General features: G+C 43.7%; 1 protein-coding gene across 4 annotated transcripts; it reads right to left on the minus strand.

The window, feature by feature from the left end:
- Positions 1-391: 391 nt before the first annotated feature.
- LOC121574925 (complement decay-accelerating factor-like) lies at positions 392-24,920 on the minus strand. 4 transcript variants are annotated; one of them, XM_041887616.1, is made up of 11 exons: positions 24,734-24,920; positions 24,360-24,551; positions 24,143-24,245; positions 23,948-24,018; positions 23,450-23,635; positions 9,689-9,778; positions 9,491-9,541; positions 9,363-9,404; positions 6,866-6,917; positions 781-862; positions 392-630 (listed from the first exon to the last, which is right to left on the minus strand). In XM_041887616.1, the coding sequence occupies exons 1-10, from the start codon at positions 24,795-24,797 to the stop codon at positions 799-801; spliced, it is 915 nt and encodes a 304-aa protein (XP_041743550.1). In that variant the 5' UTR covers positions 24,798-24,920; the 3' UTR covers positions 392-630; positions 781-798. The 4 variants fall into 4 exon arrangements, with proteins under 4 accessions (XP_041743550.1, XP_041743551.1, XP_041743549.1 ...); XM_041887617.1 differs by lacking the exon at positions 781-862; XM_041887615.1 differs by having other exon boundaries at positions 392-862.
- Between the last annotated feature and the right edge of the window lie 151 nt (positions 24,921-25,071).

Here is a 25,071-nt window from a genome sequence, read left to right on the forward strand (position 1 = left end):
GATTTCCTCGATCATACATTTTGTTTAGTGCATTAATCTTATTAAAGGGCATTTTGCCCACTCAATACAGCAGACTAGCAACATGTAGACATATGGTAGTTGAAAAGGCAAAAAGCTTTTTATTACGCATATTCCAGTTTTCAATATAAATAAAAACAAAACATTTAAAGACAGGTTTAAATATCGGTCTTAGAACATTTTTTATTATTATTTTTTTATTTTTTTTTATTTTTTTTGTCATTTAGCAGACGCTCTTATCCAGAGCGACTTACAGGAGCAATTAGGGTTAAGTGCCTTGCTCAAGGGCACATCGACAGATTTTTCACCTAGTCGGCTCGGGGATTAGAACCAGCAACCTTTCGGTTACTGGCACAACGCTCTTACCCACTAAGCTACCTGCCGCCCTAACATTTTTTAACATTGGGTTAAAACATTTACATTGAGGTGACTTTCAAAAAATATTTACAACTTCATAGAAAAAGTGCAATTATAACTTCCATTCAGTAATGCCACATACGTAAAGGGCACTGTACATGTTTGTCCAACCAGAAAATGGTCAGAGAGACAATCTGCTGGAAACTTCCTTTCAAGGAAACAGATGCAGACTAGCAGATAGGAGCAGTCCTAGCCCTGAAAAGAAATGAGATATTTTAGACAAAGCTTACTCAAGCTCAAAGACGACCACAAACTGTATAGTCATATGAGTGAGATTTTGGTTAAATGACGGGACATATTTTTTAAATAATGGGTTTAATAGAATCATGTACGAAATGTAGATACCTTGGGTAGGCATTCAATTTAGTTATTTAGAAATTGTAATAACTCCTCTTTTCTTCTTGGGTCTTCTCCCGTCTGGTACGAGCTATGCAACATTTTCAAATAATGACATTTTGTCAGGATTATCATGTTTACATATAAATAATAGTGCAGCAAGGAAATACAGTAGATTATGCATGCCAACCTCAGTATCTTAGTAGTGTTTAGTTTGGTAGCTGTGTGTTCCAGTGTGGTAGTCAGCTGGTCAGTTTAGCTCGGTGTATGGTAGGCCTAGCATCCTAGCCACACCCTTTTGAACAACATACTCTTATTATCTTTTTCAATGCCATTATCTCTGTTCAAGAGTGCCTTAGCAAAGGATTTCCTGACTTCCTTGATTTTTCAACACCTAGCAGGAAAAACTGAAAGCTTTAGCGGAATGGCCAAAAACAGGCAAAGGCAACCATCACATGTACAGCAGCAAGTTGAATAAGTATCCAGCAAAAAGTTTGATCATGCAAATCACAGGTACCATAGAGTGTCACGGTTCAGACAGACGACAAGAGGACCACAATTGCGTCACACCAGAAAGTTTATTTAAACTTAAGGGGAAAGGGATGTAGGGAGTGAGTGAAGGCTCCAGGGGTTGTCCCGTCCGATGTGCTGGGTCTGTGCCTCCCCCCAGTGGCAGCGATGCGTCCGATGACGCCGGTGGTTGGTGGTCCAGAAGTCCTGGGGGGGGGAGGAAACACAGACACAACGGGGCGGAATGAAACCAGGCAGCAGTACAGTTCAAGGGAGATCCAAAATACGTAGTAGCAAGGCAGAAGGCTGGTCAGAGTTACCGGGATTGAAGAGTAGTCAGGAGTCGTAATGGCAGAAGCAGGTCTGGATCTCCTGAGGCAGAAGAGTATCCAAAAACCAGGCAGGTCCGGGGGTCACAAAACCAGGGTGAGCCAGAAGCGCGAGCAAACAGGTTCCGGGTGTGAGCTTTGCAGACGATCTGACACAGGAGAGCTGAAAGACAGGGCTATAAATACTGGGAGAGGTTAGTGGGTAATGCAGCGCAGCTGGCAGAGTAATTAGAGCCGAGCAGAGCAGGGACAGGTGGAGCTAGTTAGGCTGAGTAGAGAGAGAGTGGTGAGCAGAGTGGAAACAACTTAAGGTGGTAACCCAGTGGAGTGAGAGGGCTCATGACAGAACCCCCCCCCCAAGGGACGGCCCCAGAAGTCCCAAGAGCAACACCACGCCGGGCGGGAGGAGGGGAGCCGGAGGAGGGCTAGAACTCCCCCGAACGGTCCGAGCGAACGTCCTCATCCTCGGAGGAAGCCGGAGGACCGTGGTCGGGAGATGGGACAGGTCCCGAGACAGGATCAGGCACAGGACAGGAAGCCGAGCGGGCAGGACGGTTAGAGACCCCTCTGGGGCGGCCCCTACGGATTGCAGGTTGATCAGGATGCCGTTGGTGGAAAGCGGTGATGAGAGTCCTATCCACAATCCGACTAGCTGGCACCCAGGTCCTTTCCTCAGGTCCATAGCCCTCCCAGTCAATGAGGTACTGGAGACCCCTACCCCTCCGTCTGGACCGAAGCAGGCGGCGGACGGTGTAAACCAGACCACCATCGACGAGCCGTGGAGGAGGAGGACAAGGCGCAGCAGGGACCAGCGGACTCCTGGGCACAGGCAGGGGCTGCAGCAATCCGGCTGGGGGCTGGCAGGACGACTTGTGTTGGTTGCAGATGGGGCAGGCTTGGACGAATTCCCGTACATCCTTCCTCAGAGAGGGCCACCAGAACCTCTGGGCGAGCAGGTTGTAAGTGCGGGTGGAGCCAGGGTGACAAGCTAGGCGGGAGTCATGTCCCCACTGAACGACCTGGGACCTCAGGTCTTCGGGGACAAAAAGGCGGTCAGCTGGGCAAGTGCTGGGACCTGGCTGGTTACGGAGAGCCTCCAGCACCTGTTCCTCAACAGCCCAGGTCAGAGCTGCAACGATGCAGGGACTTGGCAGAATCGACACAGGGTCCTTGGAGGGGTCAGGAGCGGAGTTAGTAGGTACTGGCCGAGGGGGGTAGTGCGGCGGCAAGCAGGCAGGTTCGGTGGCAGTCCTCTCCCCACTCCCTGATCACCCCGGTCACCCAGTCGAGCTGAGGGTTGTGCCGGGCGGAGCCATGGGTAACCCAGGATGAGGGGTTGGCCTGGAGAGGGGAGCAGGTGAAACTGGATAGTTTCTTGATGGTTTCCGGACAGACCCATCGAGACCGGGGCCGTGACATGAGTGACCGATCCGAGTAAGTGTCCGTCCAGTGCCCGGGCAGGAATAGGAGGTGTCAAACGGAGGTTCTCCAGTCCCAGTTGGCGTGCCAGCTTGATGTCCATTATGTTGGCTTCGGCGCCAGAATCCACCAGAGCAGCCAGGGTGTGAGTTGAGTCAGGGAGGCGGAGGTGAACTTGCAGCAGGGGTTTGCGGTCGGAGGACTGGATGGTCATTGAACTCAACCGGACTCCCCCTATGCCCGGTGAGCTTCGGCCCTTTAAAGGGCAGGTTACCACACGATGTCCATCACCTCCACAATAGAGGCAGAGGTTTGAGGTGAAGCGTCGCTGGCGCTCTGCAGGAGTGAGAGAGGCTCGCCCAATCTCCATAGGCTCAGACTGATCAAGCTGAACTGGGTGAGTGGCAGTAGATGACAGGAGCTCAGTCGGATCTCTCCGAATGCCGGTAGTAGGTGGACCTTGGCGCCCCCTCTCACGACGACGGGTCTGTATCCCTCTGTCGATCCTGACAGTCAGTGCGATGGCTTCATCAAGAGTGGAAGGCAGTTCATGGGAGACCAACTCGTCCTTGATATAGTCAGCCAAACTATGGAAGAACGCGTCCACCAACGATGGTGTGTTCCAAGAACTTCGTCTAGCCAGGGTTCGGAAGTCGATGGAATGGTCTGCGACTGTACGTCTGCCTTGTCGAATACTGAACAGTTCACGAGACGCCTCTGCGGTTGGTGAATCCAGGTCAAACACCTTCAGCATCTCCTCGGCAAACCGGTCGAAGGTTGCACATGCGGGGGGTTTGACGTTCGAACTCTGCTGTTCCCCAGAGTCGAGCTCGGCCCGTCAGGTGAGTGATGGCATACCCAACCTTAGCCCCCTCCGTGGCGAAGGTCCTTGGCTGCAAGGAGAACTGAAGTCGGCAGCTAGTCAGGAATGGCCGGACCTGGGTAGAATCGCCGTTGAACCGCTCGGGGTTTCCAATCTTGGGTTCCGGAGCAGCGGCTGCAATGACCGGGGCAGGTAACTCGGGGGCAGGGCTGGTGGGCAGACTGGCTGGGGTCAGGTTGGTGAGGAGTTGAATGATCATGGCGAGTTGTTGTTGCTGCTGCTGGGACTGCTGCTGGTGCTGCTGGAACTGCTGATGCTGTTGGTAGCCGGCCTGAAGCAGAGAGGTGATGTCGCCGCTCATGCGGCCTAGCTCTCTCTCAGTGTGTTCCAGGCGTAGCATGGCGGTGGGTTGCTCAGGTTCTTCGGTTTCCATGTCGGGGGAAGTGTGCGCTGAGTCCATAATGGTCAGATCGTACTGTCACGGTTCAGACAGACGACAAGAGGACCACAATTGCGTCACACCAGAAAGTTTATTTAAACTTAAGGGGAAAGGGATGTAGGGAGTGAGTGAAGGCTCCAGGGGTTGTCCCGTCCGATGTGCTGGGTCTGTGCCTCCCCCCAGTGGCAGCGATGCGTCCGATGACGCCGGTGGTTGGTGGTCCAGAAGTCCTGGGGGGGGGAGGAAACACAGACACAACGGGGCGGAATGAAACCAGGCAGCAGTACAGTTCAAGGGAGATCCAAAATACGTAGTAGCAAGGCAGAAGGCTGGTCAGAGTTACCGGGATTGAAGAGTAGTCAGGAGTCGTAATGGCAGAAGCAGGTCTGGATCTCCTGAGGCAGAAGAGTATCCAAAACCAGGCAGGTCCGGGGTCACAAAACCAGGGTGAGCCAGAAGCGCGAGCAAACAGGTTCCGGGTGTGAGCTTTGCAGACGATCTGACACAGGAGAGCTGAAAGACAGGGCTATAAATACTGGGAGAGGTTAGTGGGTAATGCAGCGCAGCTGGCAGAGTAATTAGAGCCGAGCAGAGCAGGGACAGGTGGAGCTAGTTAGGCTGAGTAGAGAGAGAGTGGTGAGCAGAGTGGAAACAACTTAAGGTGGTAACCCAGTGGAGTGAGAGGGCTCATGACAATAGAGAATACATAAATATGAAATGGCAGACTGAATGTTAGTTCATGGGTTATGTAAGTTAAATTCCATAAACACTATTGTTTAGGTCAATTAATTGGCCAGCCATATGGCTAGTTTATCCAAATAATTCATTTGTGTAATGACGGTGTAAAGTCCGTTGCCAGAAGCTGTGGTTAATGCATATACAGTGCATTTGGAAAGTATTCAGACCCCTTGACTTTTTCCACAATTTGTTACATTACAGCCTTGTTCTAAAATTGATTAAATTATTTGTTTCCCTCATCTATCTACACACAATACCCCATAATGACAAAGTGAAATTAATTTTGTATACATTTTAGCAAATTTATAAAAAAATAAAATAATGAAATACCTTATTTACATAAGTATTCACTACTATGAGACTCGAAATTGAGCTCAGGTGCATCCTGTTTCCATTGATCATCCTTGAGATGTTTCTACAACTTCATTGGAGTCCATCTGTGGTAAATTCAATTGATTGGACATGATTTGGAAAGGCACACACCTGTCTATATAAGGTCCCACAGTTGACAGTGCATGTCAAAGCAAAAACGAAGCCATGAGGTCGAAGGAATTGCCCATAGAGCTCCAAGACAGGATTGTGTTGAGGCACATATCTGGGGAAGGATACCAAGACATTTCTGCAGCATTGAAGGTCCCCAAGAACACAGTGGCCTCCATCATTCTTAAATGGAAGAAGTTTGGAACCACCAAGATTCTTCCTAGAGCTGGCTGCCCGGCCAAACTGAGCAATCGAGGGAGAAGGGCATTGGTCAGGGAGGTGACCAAGAACCCAATGGTCACTCTGACATGGCTCCAGAGTTCCTCTGTGGAGATGGGAGAATCTTCCAGAAGGACAACCATCGCTGCAGCACTCCACCAATCAGGCCTTTATGGTAGAGTGGCCAGACGGAAGCCACTTCTCAGTAAAAGGCACATGACAGCCCTCTTGGAGTTTGCCAGAAGACACCTTAAGAAACAAGATTCTCTGGTCTGATGAAACCAAGATTGAACTCTTTGGCCTGAATGCCAAGCATCACGTCTGGAGGAAACCTGGCACCTTCCCTACGGTGAAGCATGGTGGTGGCAGCATCATGCTGTGGGGATGTTTTTCGGCGGCAGGGACTGGGAGACTAGTCAGGATTGAGGGAAAGATGAACGGAGCAAAGTACAGAGAGATCCTTGATGAAAACCTGCTCCAGAGCACTCAGGACATCAGACTGGGGTGAAGGGTCACCTTCCAACAGGACAACAACCCTAAGCACACAGCCAAGACAACGCAGGAGTGGCTTCGGGACAAGTCTCTGAATGTTCTTGAATGGCCCAGCCAAAGCCCGGACTTGAACCCGATCAAACATCTCTGGAGAGACCTGAAAATAGCTGTGCAGCGACGCTCCCCATCCAACCTGACATAGCTTGAGAGGATCTGCAGAGAAGAATGGGAGAAACTCCCAAATACAGGTGTGCCAAGCTTGTAGCGTCATACCCAAGAAGACTCGAGGCTGTAATCGCTGCCAAAGATGCTTCAACAAAGTACTGAGTAAAGGGTCTGAATACTTATGTAAATATTTCCGTTTTTTATTTTCTATAAATGTGCAAACAATTCTAAAAACCTGTTTTTGCTTTGTCATTATGGGGTATTGTGTGTAGATTGAGGGGGGAAAAAACAATTTAATAAATTTTAGAATAAGCCTGTAACGTTACAAAATGTGGAAAAAGTCAAGGGGTCTGAATACTTTCCGAATGCACTGTATAGTTAGTAGGAGGAAAATAATAGCTGTGATTTCATTGTAGGTGAAATTGTGCTTAATCGTGCACTATTTTCTAGTAAGATAAATTATCAAATGTAGGTTCTCACCCTTTCCTCTTATGAAAACAATATAATATGAACAGCACAATAATAAGTGTAACTGCAAAAGATAAGGAATCAAGCATGAGTCCCCTGTATGATCTTCAAATGGTCAAGAGAAAGTAATACAAATCTGATAAACATGGTAACATTGGAAAGTCAGCAGTTCGACTAGGCCTACTAGTGTAACAAATGTGAAGGGAATGTTTTCCCCAGTACAGTATACAACAAAGTATCCAGTTTAGTTAGAACATATCCTTACATGCTGACCACACCGGGCACATGCATGCGCCTGCGTGCGCATGTTGATTTTGTCCATCCACACCAGACGCAATCAGGACACGCAGGTTGAAAAATAAACTCTGAACTATATTCATTTTGGGACAGGTCGAAACACATAAAACTCAGCAAAAAAATAAACGTCCTCTCACTTTCAACTGCGTTTATTTTCAGCAAACTTAACAAGTGTAAATATCTGTATGAACATAACAAGATTCAACAACTGAGACATGAACTGAACAAGTTCCACATACATGTGACTAACAGAAATTGAATAATGTGTACCTGAACAAAGGGGGGGTCAAAATCAAAAGTAACAGTCAGTATCTGGTGTGGCCACCAGCTGCATTAAGTACTGCAGTGCATCTCCTCCTCATGGACTGCACCAGATTTGCCAGTTCTTGCTGTGAGATGTTACCCCACTCTTCCACCAAGGCACCTGCAAGTTCCTGGACATTTCTGGGGGGGAATGCCCCTAGCCCTCACCCTCCGATCCAACAGGCCCCAGATGTGCTCAATGGGATTGAGATCCGGGCTCTTCGCTGGCCATGGCAGAACACTGACATTCCTGTCTTGCAGGAAACTACGCACAGAACGAGCAGTATGGTTGGTGGCATTGTCATGCTGGAGGGTCATGTCAGGATGAGCCTGCAGGAAGGGTACCACATGAGGGAGGAGGATGTCTTCCCTGTAACGCACAGCGTTGAGATTGCCTGCAATGACAACAAGCTCAGTCCGATGATGCTGTGACACACCGCCCCAGACCATGACAGACCCTCCACCTCCAAATCGATCCCGCTCCAGAGTACAGGCCTCGTGTAACACTCATTCCTTCGACGATAAACACGAATCCGACCATCACCCCTGGTGAGACAAAACCGCGACTCGTCAGTGAACAGCACCTTTAGCCAGTCCTGTCTGGTCCAGCGACGGTGGGTTTGTGCCCATAGGCGATGTTGTTGCCGGTGATGTCTGGTGAGGACCTGCCTTACAACAGGCCTACAAGCGCTCAGTCCAGCCTCTCTCAACCTATTGCGGACAGTCTGAGCACTGATGGAGGGATTGTGCGTTCCTGGTGTAACTTGGGCAGTTGTTGTTGCCATCCTGTACCTGTCCCGCAGGTGTGATGTTTGGATGTACCGATCCTGTGCAGGTGTTGTTACACGTGGTCTGCCACTGCGAGGAAGATCAGCTGTCCGTCCTGTCTCCCTGTAGCGCTGTCTTAGGCGTCTCACAGTACGGACATTGCAATTTATTGCCCTGGCCACATCTGTAGTCCTCATGCCTCCTTGCAGCATGCCTAAGGCACGTTCACGCAGATGAGCAGGGACCCTGGGCATCTTTCTTTTGATGTTTTTCAGAGTCAGTAGAAAGGCCTCTTTAGTGTCCTAAGTTTTAATAACTGACCTTAATTGCCTACCGTCTGTAAGCTGTTAGTGTCTTAACGACCGTTCCACAGGTGCATGTTCATTAATTGTTTATGGTTCATTGAACAAGCATGGCAAACAGTGTTTAAACCCTTTACAATGAAGATCTGTGAAGTTATTTGGATTTTTACGAATTATTTTTGAAAGACAGGGTCCTGAAAAAGGGACGTTTCTTTTTTTGCTGAGTTTATGAAACATTCATGGACATTTAGCTAGCTAGCTTGCTGTTGCTAGCTAATTTGTCCTGGGATATAAACATCGGGTTATTTTATCTGAAATGTACAAGATCCTTTGTTTTTGCTGGATCTTCGTAGAATTCGGACCCATTTTGAGTCACATTGTGTGTTCTCTACTCAGACAATTAATCCACAGATAAAAGGGGAAACCTTGTTAGTTTCTAGTAATCTCTCCTTATTCAGTCTTCTTCTGTGGATTTTATATGGTGGTTGGCAACCAACTTTAAGGTGCATTACCACAACCGACTGGAGTGTGGACCTCATTCATCTTTCAATCACCACGTGGGTATATGCTCCTAAAAACCAATGAGGAGATGGGAGAGGCGGGACTTGCAAGAACCAAGTTCTATTTTAGCGCCCGGCTATGCAGATGCTCGTTGACGCATGTGAGCAGTTTGGATGAAATGCTTGAATAACATCTGTAAATGTATTTCGCAACGCTCGCGCATGCAACTGGGGAGGTGTAGTCAGCATGTTAAAATCAAAAGCTTCTTGGACAAAAAGTGTACCAGACACAAATATCCCCCTCTCATTTGTGATTGTTTCAAATGATAGATTTCTTACCTATGACCATGCCGATCACACTTCCCACAACTGCTGCATTCCCTGAAAGAGAGATTCAGTATCGTTTGGTCAAATGTGAGCTGGAAAAATCTACAACGACAAAATAATAATGACTTGAATTAACTTACCTGTAGCTGCGTTGGTGTCATGTTCACCAATGTCATTATGTTTCCCTGAAACTGCAAATACCAAATTATTATAGAATCATGGATAGGGACTGAATGTTATTACCATGGTCTAGACTCTAGAGCAGTCTAACATAGTTGATTCAACTAATCATCAAGCCCTTGATTATACTGGGCTAGATTTACTTGGATTTGTTCTACCTCGTATTGTGGGTGGAACAGTCAATGTTGTTATTGATGCTGATGTTGTTGATATAGTTGTTGTTGGTTTCAAAGGAATGTCATTGACATCTGTGAAATAGAATTGCACAATGGTTATTCAGTATTGCACCTTCATGCAGTGCTTTCATTTTTTTATATAAGTGTACACCTAGGGCTGTGGCGGTCATGAGCTTTTGTCAGCTGGTGATTGTCAAACAAATAACTGCCGGTCTCACGGTAATTTACTGGTAATTAGCTGATATGACGACTTTTTGATACAAGATTATTTAATGTATGTTAACTCATAAGCTGTATGTGAGGGACAGAGGACAAGGACACACCATGTGTTATTGATGTCATGGATGAGTGACAGAGGGTCGGTGTGCCAAGATAGATTGGGGGCCACTGGTGCTAATCTTAGGAGTATGTGATGGACTGGCCTGGCTAGGGTGCCACACAATACCATGTAGGGTGATACTATTGTAGTAGATGAGTGACACTCAATGATGGTTGGCAGCTGATGGACAGAAGTAGCTCGGAGAGCATTATATAAACTGAGAGATTTTCTATGGAAGTCATTCAGATGACAGGAGGCTACGTCCGTACCACCTGTCATATTGAATCCAGTACAGTAACAATTAAATAATGACTGAATCAACTCTCCATCTGAATGGTCGAATACTTTCTTGCATCCTGAACTTCTCGATACCTGAAACTCATCATAACAGATTGGCGTCTAAACGAACAGGATGCAGTTTACAGCCGAACTAACAGGTAAGCAGACTTTCTTTTTTTTTTAATATGTCAAATTCTGCTTATCTGTGGTAAAGCTGAGCTGTAACGAATGTTTAAAATTCAATATATTTTTGAGGGGAACAGATGAGTGGTATTAGAGTACGTAAATAGATGTAAGGAGAAATATCAAATTAGACAATAACATGGTGCTATGATTAAGACGGGTTTGTTCAGAGTAATGACTAAAAACAACAGAGGAGAAGGAAAATGGGTTTAACAAGATTGGGCGTAGAGTCTTTTAATGGGTACGACATTATAATAAGGTCAGGTTTGAGTCCTCACAATGATGAGATTATACAGTGTATGACATTATAAAATAGGTGTGAGTCCTATAAAGTGAAAAGACACATTATAAAATAGGTCAGAGGTTCGAGTCCTCAAAATGACTAGATTATAAGGTGTGATAAATAGGTTCAAGTCCAATGATGAAAGAATAAACATTGTTCAGAGGTTCAAGTCCTAGATAAAATAGGTTCAAGTCCTATGACGAAAGAATAAACATTGTTCAGGGTTCCAGTCCTCAAGGAAACAGAATAAAGAGATAGATGTGAAGAGGTTCAAGGCCTCAACCGTGTTATAAAAGCCCTATGAGAAAATGAGTCCTTTGTGAAGTTACTCAAAACGGTCAGGAAAGAGAGAGAACAATAACTCATACTGCATAAGGGATCAGAGCAGATACAATTGAGCATGGTGAATCATAGCACCAATGACAAAATAGGCAAACAAAATTTTAGTAAAGATCAAGTTGGGGATTTGATTCAAGTATGTGATTACTAATATTGCATGAACTAATAGAAGTAATGGATGGCCAGCTTAGTAGACCGGTATCTGGAAAAACAGTCACCATTAAGAGTAAATCAGAGCTTCATTTACCTCGAAGAGAGAGAAAGGAAATGACTAAATTATTACAGACAAATCTGCATTTAGAACAAGTCTCTTGTAAAAGTAGTGAAAATCAGACAATGTGCAAATGGATGTTAAGTAAATTAGGATTTTTCTATGTGGAACCATATCTTAGTGATTTATCAGCATGGACAGATAATGACTATCCTCAAGATGGTAGTTTTAAAAGGGATAAATTACAAGTAGCGCGAAAGTATATAATTGATAATGCAGCCATAAGCAACCCGAAAGGGGATTTAGATTATATGAAAGAGGTGTCTAAAGCATGGGATTTAATGAGTGCACAATGGCTGGTAAATATAATTAGGAAGGAGGAAAAGTCAGTTAAGACATTACGTAATTTGGTAATGAAGCAACATAATCTACCTTATGAAAAGAGTCCGTCCACATGGGCTATTCCTAAACTCAGGTCAACATACATGTTTCCTATAGCTAAAACAGATAACTTTGAGGTCAAACGGTGGCACGAGGAATGCAAGCCATTGTGGTTACAAAGGTTTGGTAGAGCTTAAGAAACGGCAGAAAGAAGGTTTAGAGGTCATACAGGACGAATAAACATTGAAAAAATTAGATATACTAGAGAGTGTGGAAAATGAATATAAAATTATATTTACAATAATCAAACAAAACCAAAATGTTGATTTAAACAATAGATTAGCAAATACAATTATGGAATTTTTCGTTGAAGCAGGGGAACGATAATAAACGAGGGAGAGAGAGGGAAAGTGGACTCTTGCCCAACCGCACCCTAATTCCCAGAATAAACCTAGAGAGGAGAAGCCGGGTAATCTATTAAGGGGACAATGACATACAACACCGATAGGCAGGGAGGAGGTTAAATACATGATCAATGCACCACAATTGCATATTTCGGATAGCCCATTAGAAATACCACAGTTAAGTTTATGTGTATCTGGTAAAATAATTCAATTTCTAATATATACAGGGGCAACTATGTCATGTTTAAGGCAACAAGATTGAAGGTGTCCTTTAAGTAATCAGAAAGTCCAGTCTATCAGAATTAGTGGAACGCCGCATATTGATCCTATATAGATCTCCCATTACAAATTGATTTGGAGGATTTTCAACATTCATTTATAGTTAGCGCTACAACTACTATGGCGTTCATGGGAAGATAACTTTTAAGGAAACTCTGCAACCATTTTTTGTTTACCAGATGGCATCGAGGTATATGGAACAACATAGGCTATTTTATGAACAAAGAGCAGAAAGTAATTTTACTCTGAAAGGATGCATAATAAATTATATGAATGTGTATGATAAGTTGATATAAGTTTCAATAATAAGCTTTGATATAACATTATATTGTGGTTCCGTACATCAATGCCCATCATATAATACCAAGGAGTGGTATGGAGAGCGTGAGGTTATTTTAGAGTAGTGGAAAAGTATAGTGGGGAAAAAAAGTATTTAGTCAGCCACCAATTGTGCATGTTCTCCCACTTAAAAAGATGAGAGAGGCCTGTAATTTTCATCATAGGTACACGACAACTATGACAGACAAAATGAAGAAAAAAAAAATCCAGAAAATCACATTGTAGGATTTTTTATGAATTTATTTGCAAATTATGGTGGAAAATAAGTATTTGGTCAATAAAAAGTTTCTCAATACTTTGTTATATACCCTTTGTTGGCAATGACATAGGTCAAACGTTTTCTGTAAGTCTTCACAAGGTTTTTACACACTGTTGCTGGTATTTTGGCCCATTCCTCCATGCAGATCTCCTCTAGAGCAGTGATGTTTTGGGGCTGTCGCTGGGCAACACGGACTTTCAACTCCCTCCAAAGATTTTCTATGGGGTTGAGATCTGGAGACTGGCTAGGCCACTCCAGGACCTTGAAATGCTTCTTACGAAGCCACTCCTTCGTTGCCCGGGCGGTGTGTTTGGGATCATTGTCATGCTGAAAGACCCAGCCACGTTTCATCTTCAATGCCCTTGCTGATGGAAGGAGGTTTTCACTCAAAATCTCACGATACATGGCCCCATTCATTCTTTCCTTTACACGGATCAGTCGTCCTGGTCCCTTTGCAGAAAAACAGCCCCAAAGCATGATGTTTCCACCCCCATGCTTCACAGTAGGTATGGTGTTCTTTGGATGCAACTCAGCATTCTTTGTCCTCCAAACACGACGAGTTGAGTTTTTACCAAAAAGTTCTATTTTGGTTTCATCTGACCATATGACATTCTCCCAATCCTCTTCTGGATCATCCAAATGCACTCTAGCAAACTTCAGACGGGCCTGGACATGTACTGGCTTAAGCAGTGGGACACGTCTTGCACTGCAGGATTTGAGTCCCTGGCGGCGTAGTGTGTTACTGATGGTAGGCTTTGTTACTTTGGTCCCAGCTCTCTGCAGGTCATTCACTAGGTCCCCCCGTGTGGTTCTGGGATTTTTGCTCACCGTTCTTGTGATCATTTTGACCCCACGGGGTGAGATCTTGCGTGGAGCCCCAGATCGAGGGAGATTATCAGTATGTCTTCCATTTCCTAATAATTGCTCCCACAGTTGATTTCTTCAAACCAAGCTGCTTACCTATTGCAGATTCAGTCTTCCCAGCCTGGTGCAGGTCTACAATTTTGTTTCTGGTGTCCTTTGACAGCTCTTTGGTCTTGGCCATAGTGGAGTTTGGAGTGTGACTGTTTGAGGTTGTGGACAGGTGTCTTTTATACTGATAACAAGTTCAAACAGGTGCCATTAATACAGGTAACGAGTGGAGGACAGAGGAGCCTCTTAAAGAAGAAGTTACAGGTCTGTGAGAGCCAGAAATCTTGCTTGTTTGTAGGTGACCAAATACTTATTTTCCACCATAATTTGCAAATAAATTCACTACAATGTGATTTTCTGGATTTTTTCCCCTCAACTTGTCTGTCATAGTTGATGTGTACCTATGATGAAAATTACAGGCCTCTCATCTTTTTAAGTGGGAGAACTTGCACAATTGGTGGCTGACTAAATACTTTTTTTCCCCACTGTATATGTTTTAATGAGAGGCTTGACTTTGACAGGGTTTCCTGAAGGTTAGAGAACCGGTGATGATCCAAGGACAGGAAGATCAGTGTCCTTGAAACTACAGTCTGTTTTTTTGGTTCCGCTGGGAGTATGTTTGAAGAAGTTGATTTGTGTTGTGAGGATCGTAAAAAAAAACATGAAAGGATTGTTTGTTGTGAGTACCTAGGAGTTTCTAATGTTCTATATGGAGTATGTGACGATGTGAAAATAGGATGTATTTTATGTGTGTAATCGATTAATAGAGAGGTGATACAGTAATAATTTGAATAATATGTATGTATTAACTTACTCAACCAAACGTAGACGTACGTCAAGGGTGGGAAATAATAAATACAGGTTTTCTGTGTTTGAGACGTTGATGGATCATTTGATAGAGATAAGGTTTAAGAAATGAACTGCCAACAAGGAGTGGGATTTATAGAAGTAACGTATAACATAGTACAAAGCCAATTTAGGGTTTCCATTCAACTAATTATCATTGTGGAGCTAAGGTGATGAAGTGAAGGAATTTCATTTTGTATCAGATGGTAAGACGATAAACCAGTGTAATTGGGCTATTTGTGGGATTTCTTTGTCATTTCAATGGCATAGAGTAAAATCTGGGTTTCTGAGTGTAATTCAACTGTTGGTATGTGTTGCTTAGACAGATACTACAAAGTATTTATTTTTGGTGATGTAGAATGGAAGATTTATCAGCGTGCGGGGTTCAAATTGAAGGAATCACTTAACAGGAATAGCGAGACGATTTCGAGGTAGTCATTTTTTTGGGGTTGCATAAGGGTTTGCTAGATTAAACGATTGAGAATGGTGGCGTAATGTCTATCAATTAAATGGATATTGATAATATGGATATAAATTCAATATATGCTTGTCAACTACAGCAAGTGTTTGGTTTGTTACTTGTAGCCTACTTAGAAAGGACAGTTACCCAGATCTGCTGACTTCTAGTAATGGCGGATTGGTATTATCTTCGTTGATAATAATAGTATAGGGACGACGCACAGAGAAGCGAGTGTCTTATCTTAATGGGAAGTGAAGCAAGGGGACAAAGAGAATAAAAAGAGTATTAAGAAAACACCAGGGATTATGAAGCAGTGTTGGAAGGAAGCAGAGGATGAAAGATAACATTAACTGAGGAATATAGGAACTTGTAGCTGACGTCACTACAGAAATATTACTTATTATATAAGGTGTCAAGTTAGTTTTTAAACCCTACGATAGAGATAAAGGCATAACGCTGTTTGAGAATGGTTTTTATTTGTTGTCTGGAGAGTTTCTAGGTGTTGATCTGTGGGTGTTAGCCAGCTGTAAGTGTCATAAGTGGCGCAGCGGTCTAAGGCACTGCATCTCAGTGCTTGAGGCGTCACTACAGACCCCCTGGTTCGATTCCAGGCTGTATCACAACCGGCCGTGATTGGGAGTCCCATAGGGCGGCACACAATTGGCCCAGCGTCGTCCAGGTTTGGCCGGTGTAGGCCGTCATTGTAAATAAGAATTTGTTCTTAACTGACTTGCCTAGTTAAATAAAGGTTAAATAAAAATAATGGGTTAAGTTTGGTGTACCCGGATCAATGGTTGCTGTGGAAAAGGAGGAAGTCAAAGGGTGGTGAGTGTTACCGGTGTGATATTGCTAGCTAGTTAGTGGTGTTAACTAGTAGCGTTTCGATAGGTGACATAACTTGCTCTGAGACCTTGAAGGAGTTGTTTGCCTTGTTCTGCAAGGTCGCGCCTTTTGTTGAATGACGAGTGATGTTGCGTCGAGTGTGACTGTTGTCGATGTGTGCAGAGGGTACCTGGTTCAAGCCCATGTAGGGAAGGAAGCAAAACTGTTACATTGATGCTGTTGACCTAGATCACTGGGTGAATTGATAAGATTATACGGAAGAGATTGTCCTACCAACCCATGGCGTATAGGATAACATAGTAATTTAAGTGGAATCTCTGTGAATAGAGGTTTTATATGTTTTGACTATAACTTAACAATCATTTGTAACCTGCTAAAGTACCGTTAGATGGAAAGACAGCGGTAGAGGATAATAGAGATTGTAGAGGGTTTTCTGTTTTAAAAGGAAAGTAGGTTAATTGGGAGATGAGAAATGTTGCATTGTATTGTTTGAGTAGACTGGTATTAAAATAATTATTTCTAGTAAGGTCAATGAAAATATGTTATTAGGTAGTAGTGACTTGTGGATATAATTTACTAATGCCATGATTTAGTAATCGGGTGAAAGAGAGTCGTGCTTGCTGTGCTATATCGGGAAGTAAAGGACGCAGAGGGTAATGTGAAGCAGATATCTGAATAGTGGAATATGGAACGTTCTTTAACAATTTTGAATTATTATTATTAAATTCTATAGTTTGTTTAACCACCAGTGAGTTATGCAGACGGATAATTAATTCCTAAAAACGATAATCTGTTTCTGGTGTGTTGCATAATGGGAGGTCGTTTTTACTATTTGGCTGATGGAGAAGTAAACATTTTTTGTGTTCTGAATTTATTAAACAATAGGTTTTTATTTTAAAACATCAAGGCAACAAGTAAAGATGATTACATTACCGAAAAGGGGTTATAGGTTTATATTAGTAGGTGTAGTCAACTTAATTAAACATGGTATTATCTGATGAGTTTTGAGTATAATTATGTGTTATAGGATTGGTGGAAGTACCCTCCAATAGGTATGTTAAGGAAGACGTAGGAGATCACATCTCAACAAATTTTAATAGACGGTTGGAATCTAATATCATTGATTATTTACGCGTAGTAATTGATTATTTTTGTGAATGTCTCAAATATTACATTTAGAGGGGTGACAGGAACAATCTAAGGGGTAAGTCATCCAGTAATGATACTGTCACACCCTGGCTCTGGGACTCTATTTGTTGAGCCAGGGTGTGTTCATTCTATGTGTTTATTTTCTATGTTGGGGGTTCTAGTTCTTCATTTTCTATGTTTGCCTGAGTGACTCCCAATCAGAGGCAACGAGTTCAGCTGTTGGCTGGTTGTCTCTGATTGGGAGCCATATTTAAACTGTCTGTTTTTCACTTTGTGTTTGTGGGTTTTTGTTCCGTGTTGATCATTGTTACCAAGGACGCATGCAGTCGTTTGTTGTTTTGTTTCGTGCTTTATTAAATAAAGTAACATGTTCGTTCATCACGCTGCGCATTGGTCTACTTCTCTCCCTGACGATCGTGACAGAAAAACCCACCAAAACTGGATCAAGCAGCGTGATGAGGAGAGAGGATGGACTTGGGAGGAGATGAGTGCGAGTCTGGCAAGAGGGATGGAGGCCTTGGCCACGGGTAGGAGTGAAGCCCATACATTTTTAGGGGGGGGCTAACGCCGTGGACGACGGGGCAGCAGGAGGCCGCCAGGTTACGGGAGTCACTGGTCACCAGGGAGAAGGAGGTTGTAGAGGCACGGCGAGAGGTACTGGCGTGTGTTGCCAGTCCGGTCCGGCCTGTTCCTGATCCCCACGTAGGGCCAGTGGTGTGTGTTCCCAGTACGGTCCGGCCTGTTCCTGCCACTCGCACCAAATCTACGGTGTGCGTCGCCAGCCCAGCCCGGCCTGTCCCTGCTCCACGCACCAAGCCTACGGGGTGCGTCGCCAGCCCAGTCCGGCCTGTCCCTGCTCCACGCACCAAGCCTACGGTGTGCGTCGCCAGCCCAGTCCGGCCTGTCCCTGCTCCACGCACCAAGCCTACGGTGCGAGTCGTCAGCCTGGTCCAGCCCGTTCCTGCCACTCGCACCAAGTCTACGGTGCGCGTCGCCAGCCCGGCCCGGCCTGTTCCTGCCACTCGCACCAAGTCTACGGTGCGAGTCGCCAGGCCCGTTCGGCTCACGCACCAAGCCAGGAGTGCGCATCGTCAGCCCGGTCCGCCCGTTGCTGATCCACGCACCAAGCCAGGGGGTGCGAGTCGTCAGTCCGGGTGAGGCCCGTTCCGCTCCACGCACCAAGCCAGGGTGCGCATCGTCAGCCCGGTCCGGCCCGTTGCTGATCCACGCACCAAGCCAGGGGTGCGCATCGTCAGCCAGGTCCGGTCCTTTCCTGCCTCACGCACCAAGCCAGGGGTGCGCGTCGTCTGTCCGGCACAACCCGTGCCTGGGTCACCGGTGCCTAACCAGGTACCGGTCAACGGCTCCACTAAGGAGTTGAAGCTAACCGTTCCTGCTACGTCCAGTCCAGCTCCAGTCAGCGGGGCCAGACCAGACCAGGGGCGCTATGGGGGGTTTGTTGGAGGGTGGTGGGCAAGCCCGGAGCCAGAACCGCCGCCGAGGAGGAATGCCCACCCAGCCCTCCCTGTTTTGCTCGTGATTGAGGCGCGGTCGCAGTCCGCGCCTTTAGGGGAGTACTGTCACACCCTGGCTCTGGGACTCTATTTGTTGAGCCAGGGTGTGTTCATTCTATGTGTTTATTTTCTATGTTGGGGGTTCTAGTTCTTCATTTTCTATGTTTGCCTGAGTGACTCCCAATCAGAGGCAACGAGTTCAGCTGTTGGCTGGTTGTCTCTGATTGGGAGCCATATTTAAACTGTCTGTTTTTCACTTTGTGTTTGTGGGTTTTTGTTCCGTGTTGGTCATTGTTACCAAGGACGTTACGAGTCGTTTGTTGTTTTGTTTCGTGCTTTATTAAATAAAGTAACATGTTCGTTCATCACGCTGCGCATTGGTCTACTTCTCTCCCTGACGATCGTGACAGATACCATGAAGATTTGATATGGGATAAAATGAAGCCGATTTGGGGGGTTTGATAATCATTGTGAGACTTGAGGTATAAAGAGTAATAATTTCACAATACTCATTGTAAACCCTGAGAACTTTGAGTGGTTTTCATATTTTGAGAGATTTGATGTAATCTTCTTCTGGAGTAGTTATGAGGAATTAGATTGAAACAAACAATTATTGATGTGAGGTAGGACAGGGTATATCTGCATCATGTTTTGTGTGAAATTAATATTTTTGGATTGCTGATTATAATTGAATGTTAACTAAATATATACTTTCTCTTCCAGGAAAATGGGGATTTCCTTATCTCTCATTGGGATGTTTCAAAAGTATGTGGGCTAGGTGGAGCAGTTAGTAAAATTTGGCAGTCTTATAATTAGGTCATAAGAGGGAGCTACCGAATTAAATAACGTCTGGCCATTTTTGTTTGTTGTTTTCCAATATGGTTTTTCAGATAACCACACACAACCCACCTATTATAATGGTTATATAGGGTTTATATTTTTGATTTTAGGATTTTTTTTTTTTTATGAGTGAGTTTTGGGTAAATACGTGCTTTCTTTCGAGAATAAATGTTATGAGGACTTACTGTACACTGGGGATACAAAACATTTAAGAAATGTTTTGACTGTTGTTAATGATTAGTTTATACTATAGAATGGAACACTTCTTTGAAGGGTTTGAATGACCTCTGAACTCTGTCCTGACTTTCTAGTGTGAATTGATCACCCACACTGGAAAGCCAATAGGCATGGGATGAGGGATTTATGGTAATTTATTATACAGAGTTGAGGGTATTTATAATACTGAAAATTTTGAAGAAGTTTATAATTTGGCAATAGTCATATCTATGATTCTGACCATAATAAGGTCAGAGTGAGAGAGCTAGTCCTGAATGAGGAACACCTGGCGCTAGTCAAGTTTGATGTTACTTGAATTACTTAATGTGATACAATTAAGTTAAGGTATTATCAAATGTTGTCATTTTAATTTCATTTATTATTTTAGTTTAACAGGCAATGTTGTTGTTTTGGTTTTTTGAATGCATTAATCACGATGTGAGTCATGTGTCCAAAGGGGGGAAGTACTGCCCGCATGAGGTTTTTTGGTAAATATGCAAGTTGTATTAAGAATATGAGCAGTAGTAAATAATGTGTCATGGGTTAGATGAAATGTTTTAGGTGAAAATGTATTTGTGGTATAAGGCAGGATGTAGAGGAGGCCTGTCTATGAAACTGGTGACCTATAACAAGCTGCAAGTATGGGCACTTTTCAAGGCTTCTCCTGACTGATAAGAAGACAGGGTATAGTAGCATACGGTGTCGCACCTAACAATGTTGCTAAGACTTTCTTCCCACGGGTGAAGGCTTCTCTGCCAAACCTAACAGGAGAATCTGGGCATTGTATGCGCTAAAGGATTACAGAAGTAAGAGATGGACAAAACCCAGGTGGGGAGGTTAGTACTAGATGTTGCTGGCTACCTCGATGGAGGGGAAAGTAGCAGAGAAAGATACCTGCATCTATGTGTCCCACTGTAGGAGTGTTCCAACCCAGAGGAGGAAGATGGAAACACCACTGCGGAGCATTGTTTTCTTTTGTGTCTGTACTACAACAGAGTACTACGAGGAAACCGACGACCTAGAGATGAGGGAGCTGAGGATGCTGGTGCTGACAAGAATCAGGTGATGGGAGACGATGGAAAGGGGAATGATACTGATGAGCTATGTGTTCTGGATGATTCCCTAGGCGGAGGGACAGACCTCCAAGAACTTCAAGATCTTCCAGAATTTCAAGAATCACCTGACTTTCACACCATTCATTTCTCTGTCTGTGGAGGGTTTCCCTAACAGAAATTGGGAAGTATATTAGAAATTGGTATTAAGAATAAGTGGTAAAACATAATAATTTGTCATATAGTCAATGCTTATATGGATTTCTTGGATTAGGAATGAACTCAACTAAACTGTTATGTTCTGTCTTCTATTGAGGTAAATACAGATGGTGTCTTGATGCGTAGTAGGGATAATTTGGCCTAGAATGGTGTGAACCTTAAAAAGAAACAACCTCTGAACCGGCTGAAGATGAACATCAGAGGTGTTGAAGACGTTCCTGTACAGCACCACTTCTACCTGCAACCGGTCTACAACAGCCAATCGAAGCTATCAACTGATTTTCTCTCATGTTTTTTATTTAGAGGGAGTGGGACAGGAGTCCACCATTGAGTGAGAATGGAGAAAGATCTGTTCAAATACAACATTTTTGATGTTGTTGGTATAATGGTTGGCAAATGGACAAGACACAATGGGGTGTAGTGATGGTGGTGACTCGGATGAGACATTGAAGGTGGGACATTATCATGGGCAATTCATTTTGAACTATGAAGTTGTCTGAAGAACATAATGAAGAGACGCCAGAAGATGTAAGTGCCGGGGAAGGAAGGGATTTGGTTAGCTGTGTTGATAATACATTTGGAGTTATCTAAATTTGCTAATTTGGGTAGGAGGTATATACACTGCTAAATTAATAGTATTAAGAATGCGTTGAGATAATGATCTGTATTTATTCTCAGGATGAGGAAGGTCATAATAGAATTATGGATATTTATACTGTATGGGCCCCGTGTAGCTTGCAACGCCAGGGTTCTGGGTTCGATTGTATGAAATACATTTTAATACATTCTAAGGCTGCATGATGCGACTAATGTTGATTTGAAAAAAGTCGCATGAAAGGCATGAGCTCTGCTTTGTTATTTGTGCAGGCTGTACACACTTCATCAGACTCGTATTCACAATTTGACAAGCACTTGATAATGCCTCGAATTACCCGGCAGCATCCCCTTTGTGTGGCCGTAATGCCCACTAAAAAAATCCAGTGGCCGTTGTGCCCTTGGGCTGAATTTAATAATTATAATTCCCTCCTGGCTGCGTGCTCCGAAGCACCTCTCACTCACATGGCTCTCTCGGATATCTCAATTCTTATTAGCCAATGCCCGTCACGTGATCGGGTCTTTCTCACAGGCTAAATTAAGACAGACACATCGGGGATGCGTCCTTATCCAATTCCGAGGCGCATATTGACGATATTGGAAGGACTGTCCACATTTACTTTTCGTGAGCCAACAAGAATGAGTAGGCCTAACGAACAGCAAAAGCACTAGCCTATCAACTTTTGTACTATGGGGGATAGTAGATTGACATAGGCTGTCTATGTCAATATACTATCCCCATAGTACAAAAGTTGACCTATTCTGTGCAATAAATAAATATTCCAAACATAGCCTGGGACAATAAAATATGTCTAATCAAATATTAAATTAATCATAATTTCAAACATCCAGTATTGACTATATACCCTTTTCCAGATGCACAGATGCTCACAACTCTTGGCGCCCATTCATCATAGCCTAGATTTATGTTTTTATTACTTCTAAACAAAATAATTTTTGGGGTTCTCATACGCTTACAATGATGTCGTGATTCTTGCTTGAACAGTCGCTAAGATCATTTTTGGTTGTGATCTTTGCTAAATAATTATTTTGGATGCAGCAGTTGTTAGCTAGAATGCTAACGCTCATTGACATAGGCTGTAGCAAAAGCTAGCCAAAGCGCCAGTTTACTGGTTGAAGTTTAAGTGTTTTTTAAGTATAATACAGTTGATTTGCGATGATGACACAAACATTATAGTACATATAGCAGGACATTCATACGAGCCTTAAAATCCAATTATAATCCAAAAGTAGTGTGAAATGCACTCATAAGCAACATGTAAATAAAGGCTTTTTTTGCTGGCGTTCTATAAGAACTCCGTGTTCTGCCACCAACTTGCGCGCATCGCCCTCGTGCGGCAATGTTTGCAAACACAGAAATTCAATTTCTACGTGGAATTTTCAAGGCAAATTTCAACGTAAACATAGTTCTGATGATTATGTTGAAATTTGATTGATGTAACAACCTGTTAGTCAAGTAATTAATTGTATGTAAGTTGAAGTTTTAAACAAATTGTAATGTTTACAACGCTGGTTGAAATAAGAGAAACAGTACTGGTTGATTACTTTTTGCAAATTCAAATGTATTTTCCACGTAGATTCCACGTCACTCACAATAGGGTGACAAATTACATTGAAACAACGTTGATTCAACCAGCGTGTGTCCAGTGGGATGCCTGCAGTGTCTAGGGATGGGATGCCTGCAGTGTAGGGCGAAGGTGGAACTTCACTGAATTCATTACCTTAGTTTATTATGTATCCTCTGTAAAGCATATAACCCACAGTTGGCAGATAATTTATCAAACATAAATGGAATCCATACCTTTGCATTCAGGAGGTAATGAGTTGTATTCACCATCTTCATTGCACTCAATGGATTTGTTTCCAATGAGGGTGTAACCTTCATCACAGGAGTACTGTATGACATCCCCATACTCTGGAAACTCTTTGTCAGGCTTCTCTAAGATCGTGCCATTCTTTATCTCAAAAGGTTCGTCACAAGTTACCACTGAGGAAGAAATACATGGGTGCAATATATTTGTTAGTGCTGAGCGATTAACCAAATTATAATTTTTGGGCTATTAAATAACTAATGTTTCTGCAATTGAAAGTTCATTATTGTTGGTTCTAAAATCATTTTAATGTCATTATTTAAAAAGAATCAAACCAAAAACCGTGATTATTTTCAAATAATTGAACCGAAACAGAACTGACTCTAAAAAGCACTAATCGCTCAGCAGTAATATTTGTGATCTTCATTCAAACAAGTTCAATGCCTTAGATGTCCAAGGTGTGTCAACGGCAAATATGTGAGATTTACCTTCACATCTTGATCTTCCACTCCAACCTGTGGCAAAACACTGCCTGTAACTTGACCCCTGAACTTGATAGCTAGAGAGGGGGAGAGAGCATGTGAGACGAGGTGGGGTGGGGGGAAGGTTGTCTGGCATTGAATCTTTGGGCAAAATAATTCCCCCATACTCTGATGATACATCAGATATTGAAGCATACTCACCCTTTTTCACAAAATGCTCTTGCTGATGCACCAAAAAGCGTCCCTTCCTCACCAAACTCATATGTCAAATGTGGCATCTCCTTGGGTGCACCGCAGTCCTTCTCTGAAATCAATAATCAGCGAGCTAATGGCAGCAGCAAACAATCAACCAACAGTAAACACTCAATAACAATCGCACTTGACAGAAGAACAGAAGGAATAGTATTTCGCTGCCTACTTTTGCAGGTTAATTCCAGCGTGCTCCACTCTCCACTCGTGCAGGTGATACTTTCAGATCCTTGATCTTTCATGTAGCCGTTGGCACACTCAAAAGTGGCTTCCGAGCCCTCCGGAAAATCGTTCTTTAGGAGCGCATCATTCGTTAGAACAACATTTTGATTTCCCTCCACTTGAGGTTTGGGACATTCAGCTGTGAGAATATGATAAAGTAAAATAGGTAAACTCCACACACAATGACAGAGTTACGTTAGCCAGTTCAAGTTAGCAAAGTATGTAACGTTAGCTAGCTAAGCAAAACATTTTCAGCAAAAACTTGTATCAACCTTAACTAGCAAAGGGTTACGATGTTACCATGGCTAGAAACTCACTCACAATTTCCACATGTTATAAAGATAAGGCAAATCAAGCACTTGGTCCATGAATTTGAATAAAACATTTTAAAATCGAATTCATGTAAAGACAAGTCTGTGTCTCGATCTAACAATTTCTCTCTATTCTTGTTCACTTTATCTATAGCTGGCTGGCTAATCAGTCTCAGTCCCAGTCCATCGACGACTTCAACTGTCTGTTGATGTTTCACTTTCTAGCAACCTAGCAACACTGTGCAGCGTGCCCCTCCCGACCCAGTGACGTGCGGCAGGGAGTGAATTTTTGTTACTCATTCTATTTCTTTGAACACACCACACCTCTATTGATTTCAAAGCCAAAGT

The sequence above is a fragment of the Coregonus clupeaformis genome, chromosome 10 (genome assembly GCF_020615455.1).
Source record: "Coregonus clupeaformis isolate EN_2021a chromosome 10, ASM2061545v1, whole genome shotgun sequence".
NCBI lineage: Eukaryota > Metazoa > Chordata > Actinopteri > Salmoniformes > Salmonidae > Coregonus > Coregonus clupeaformis.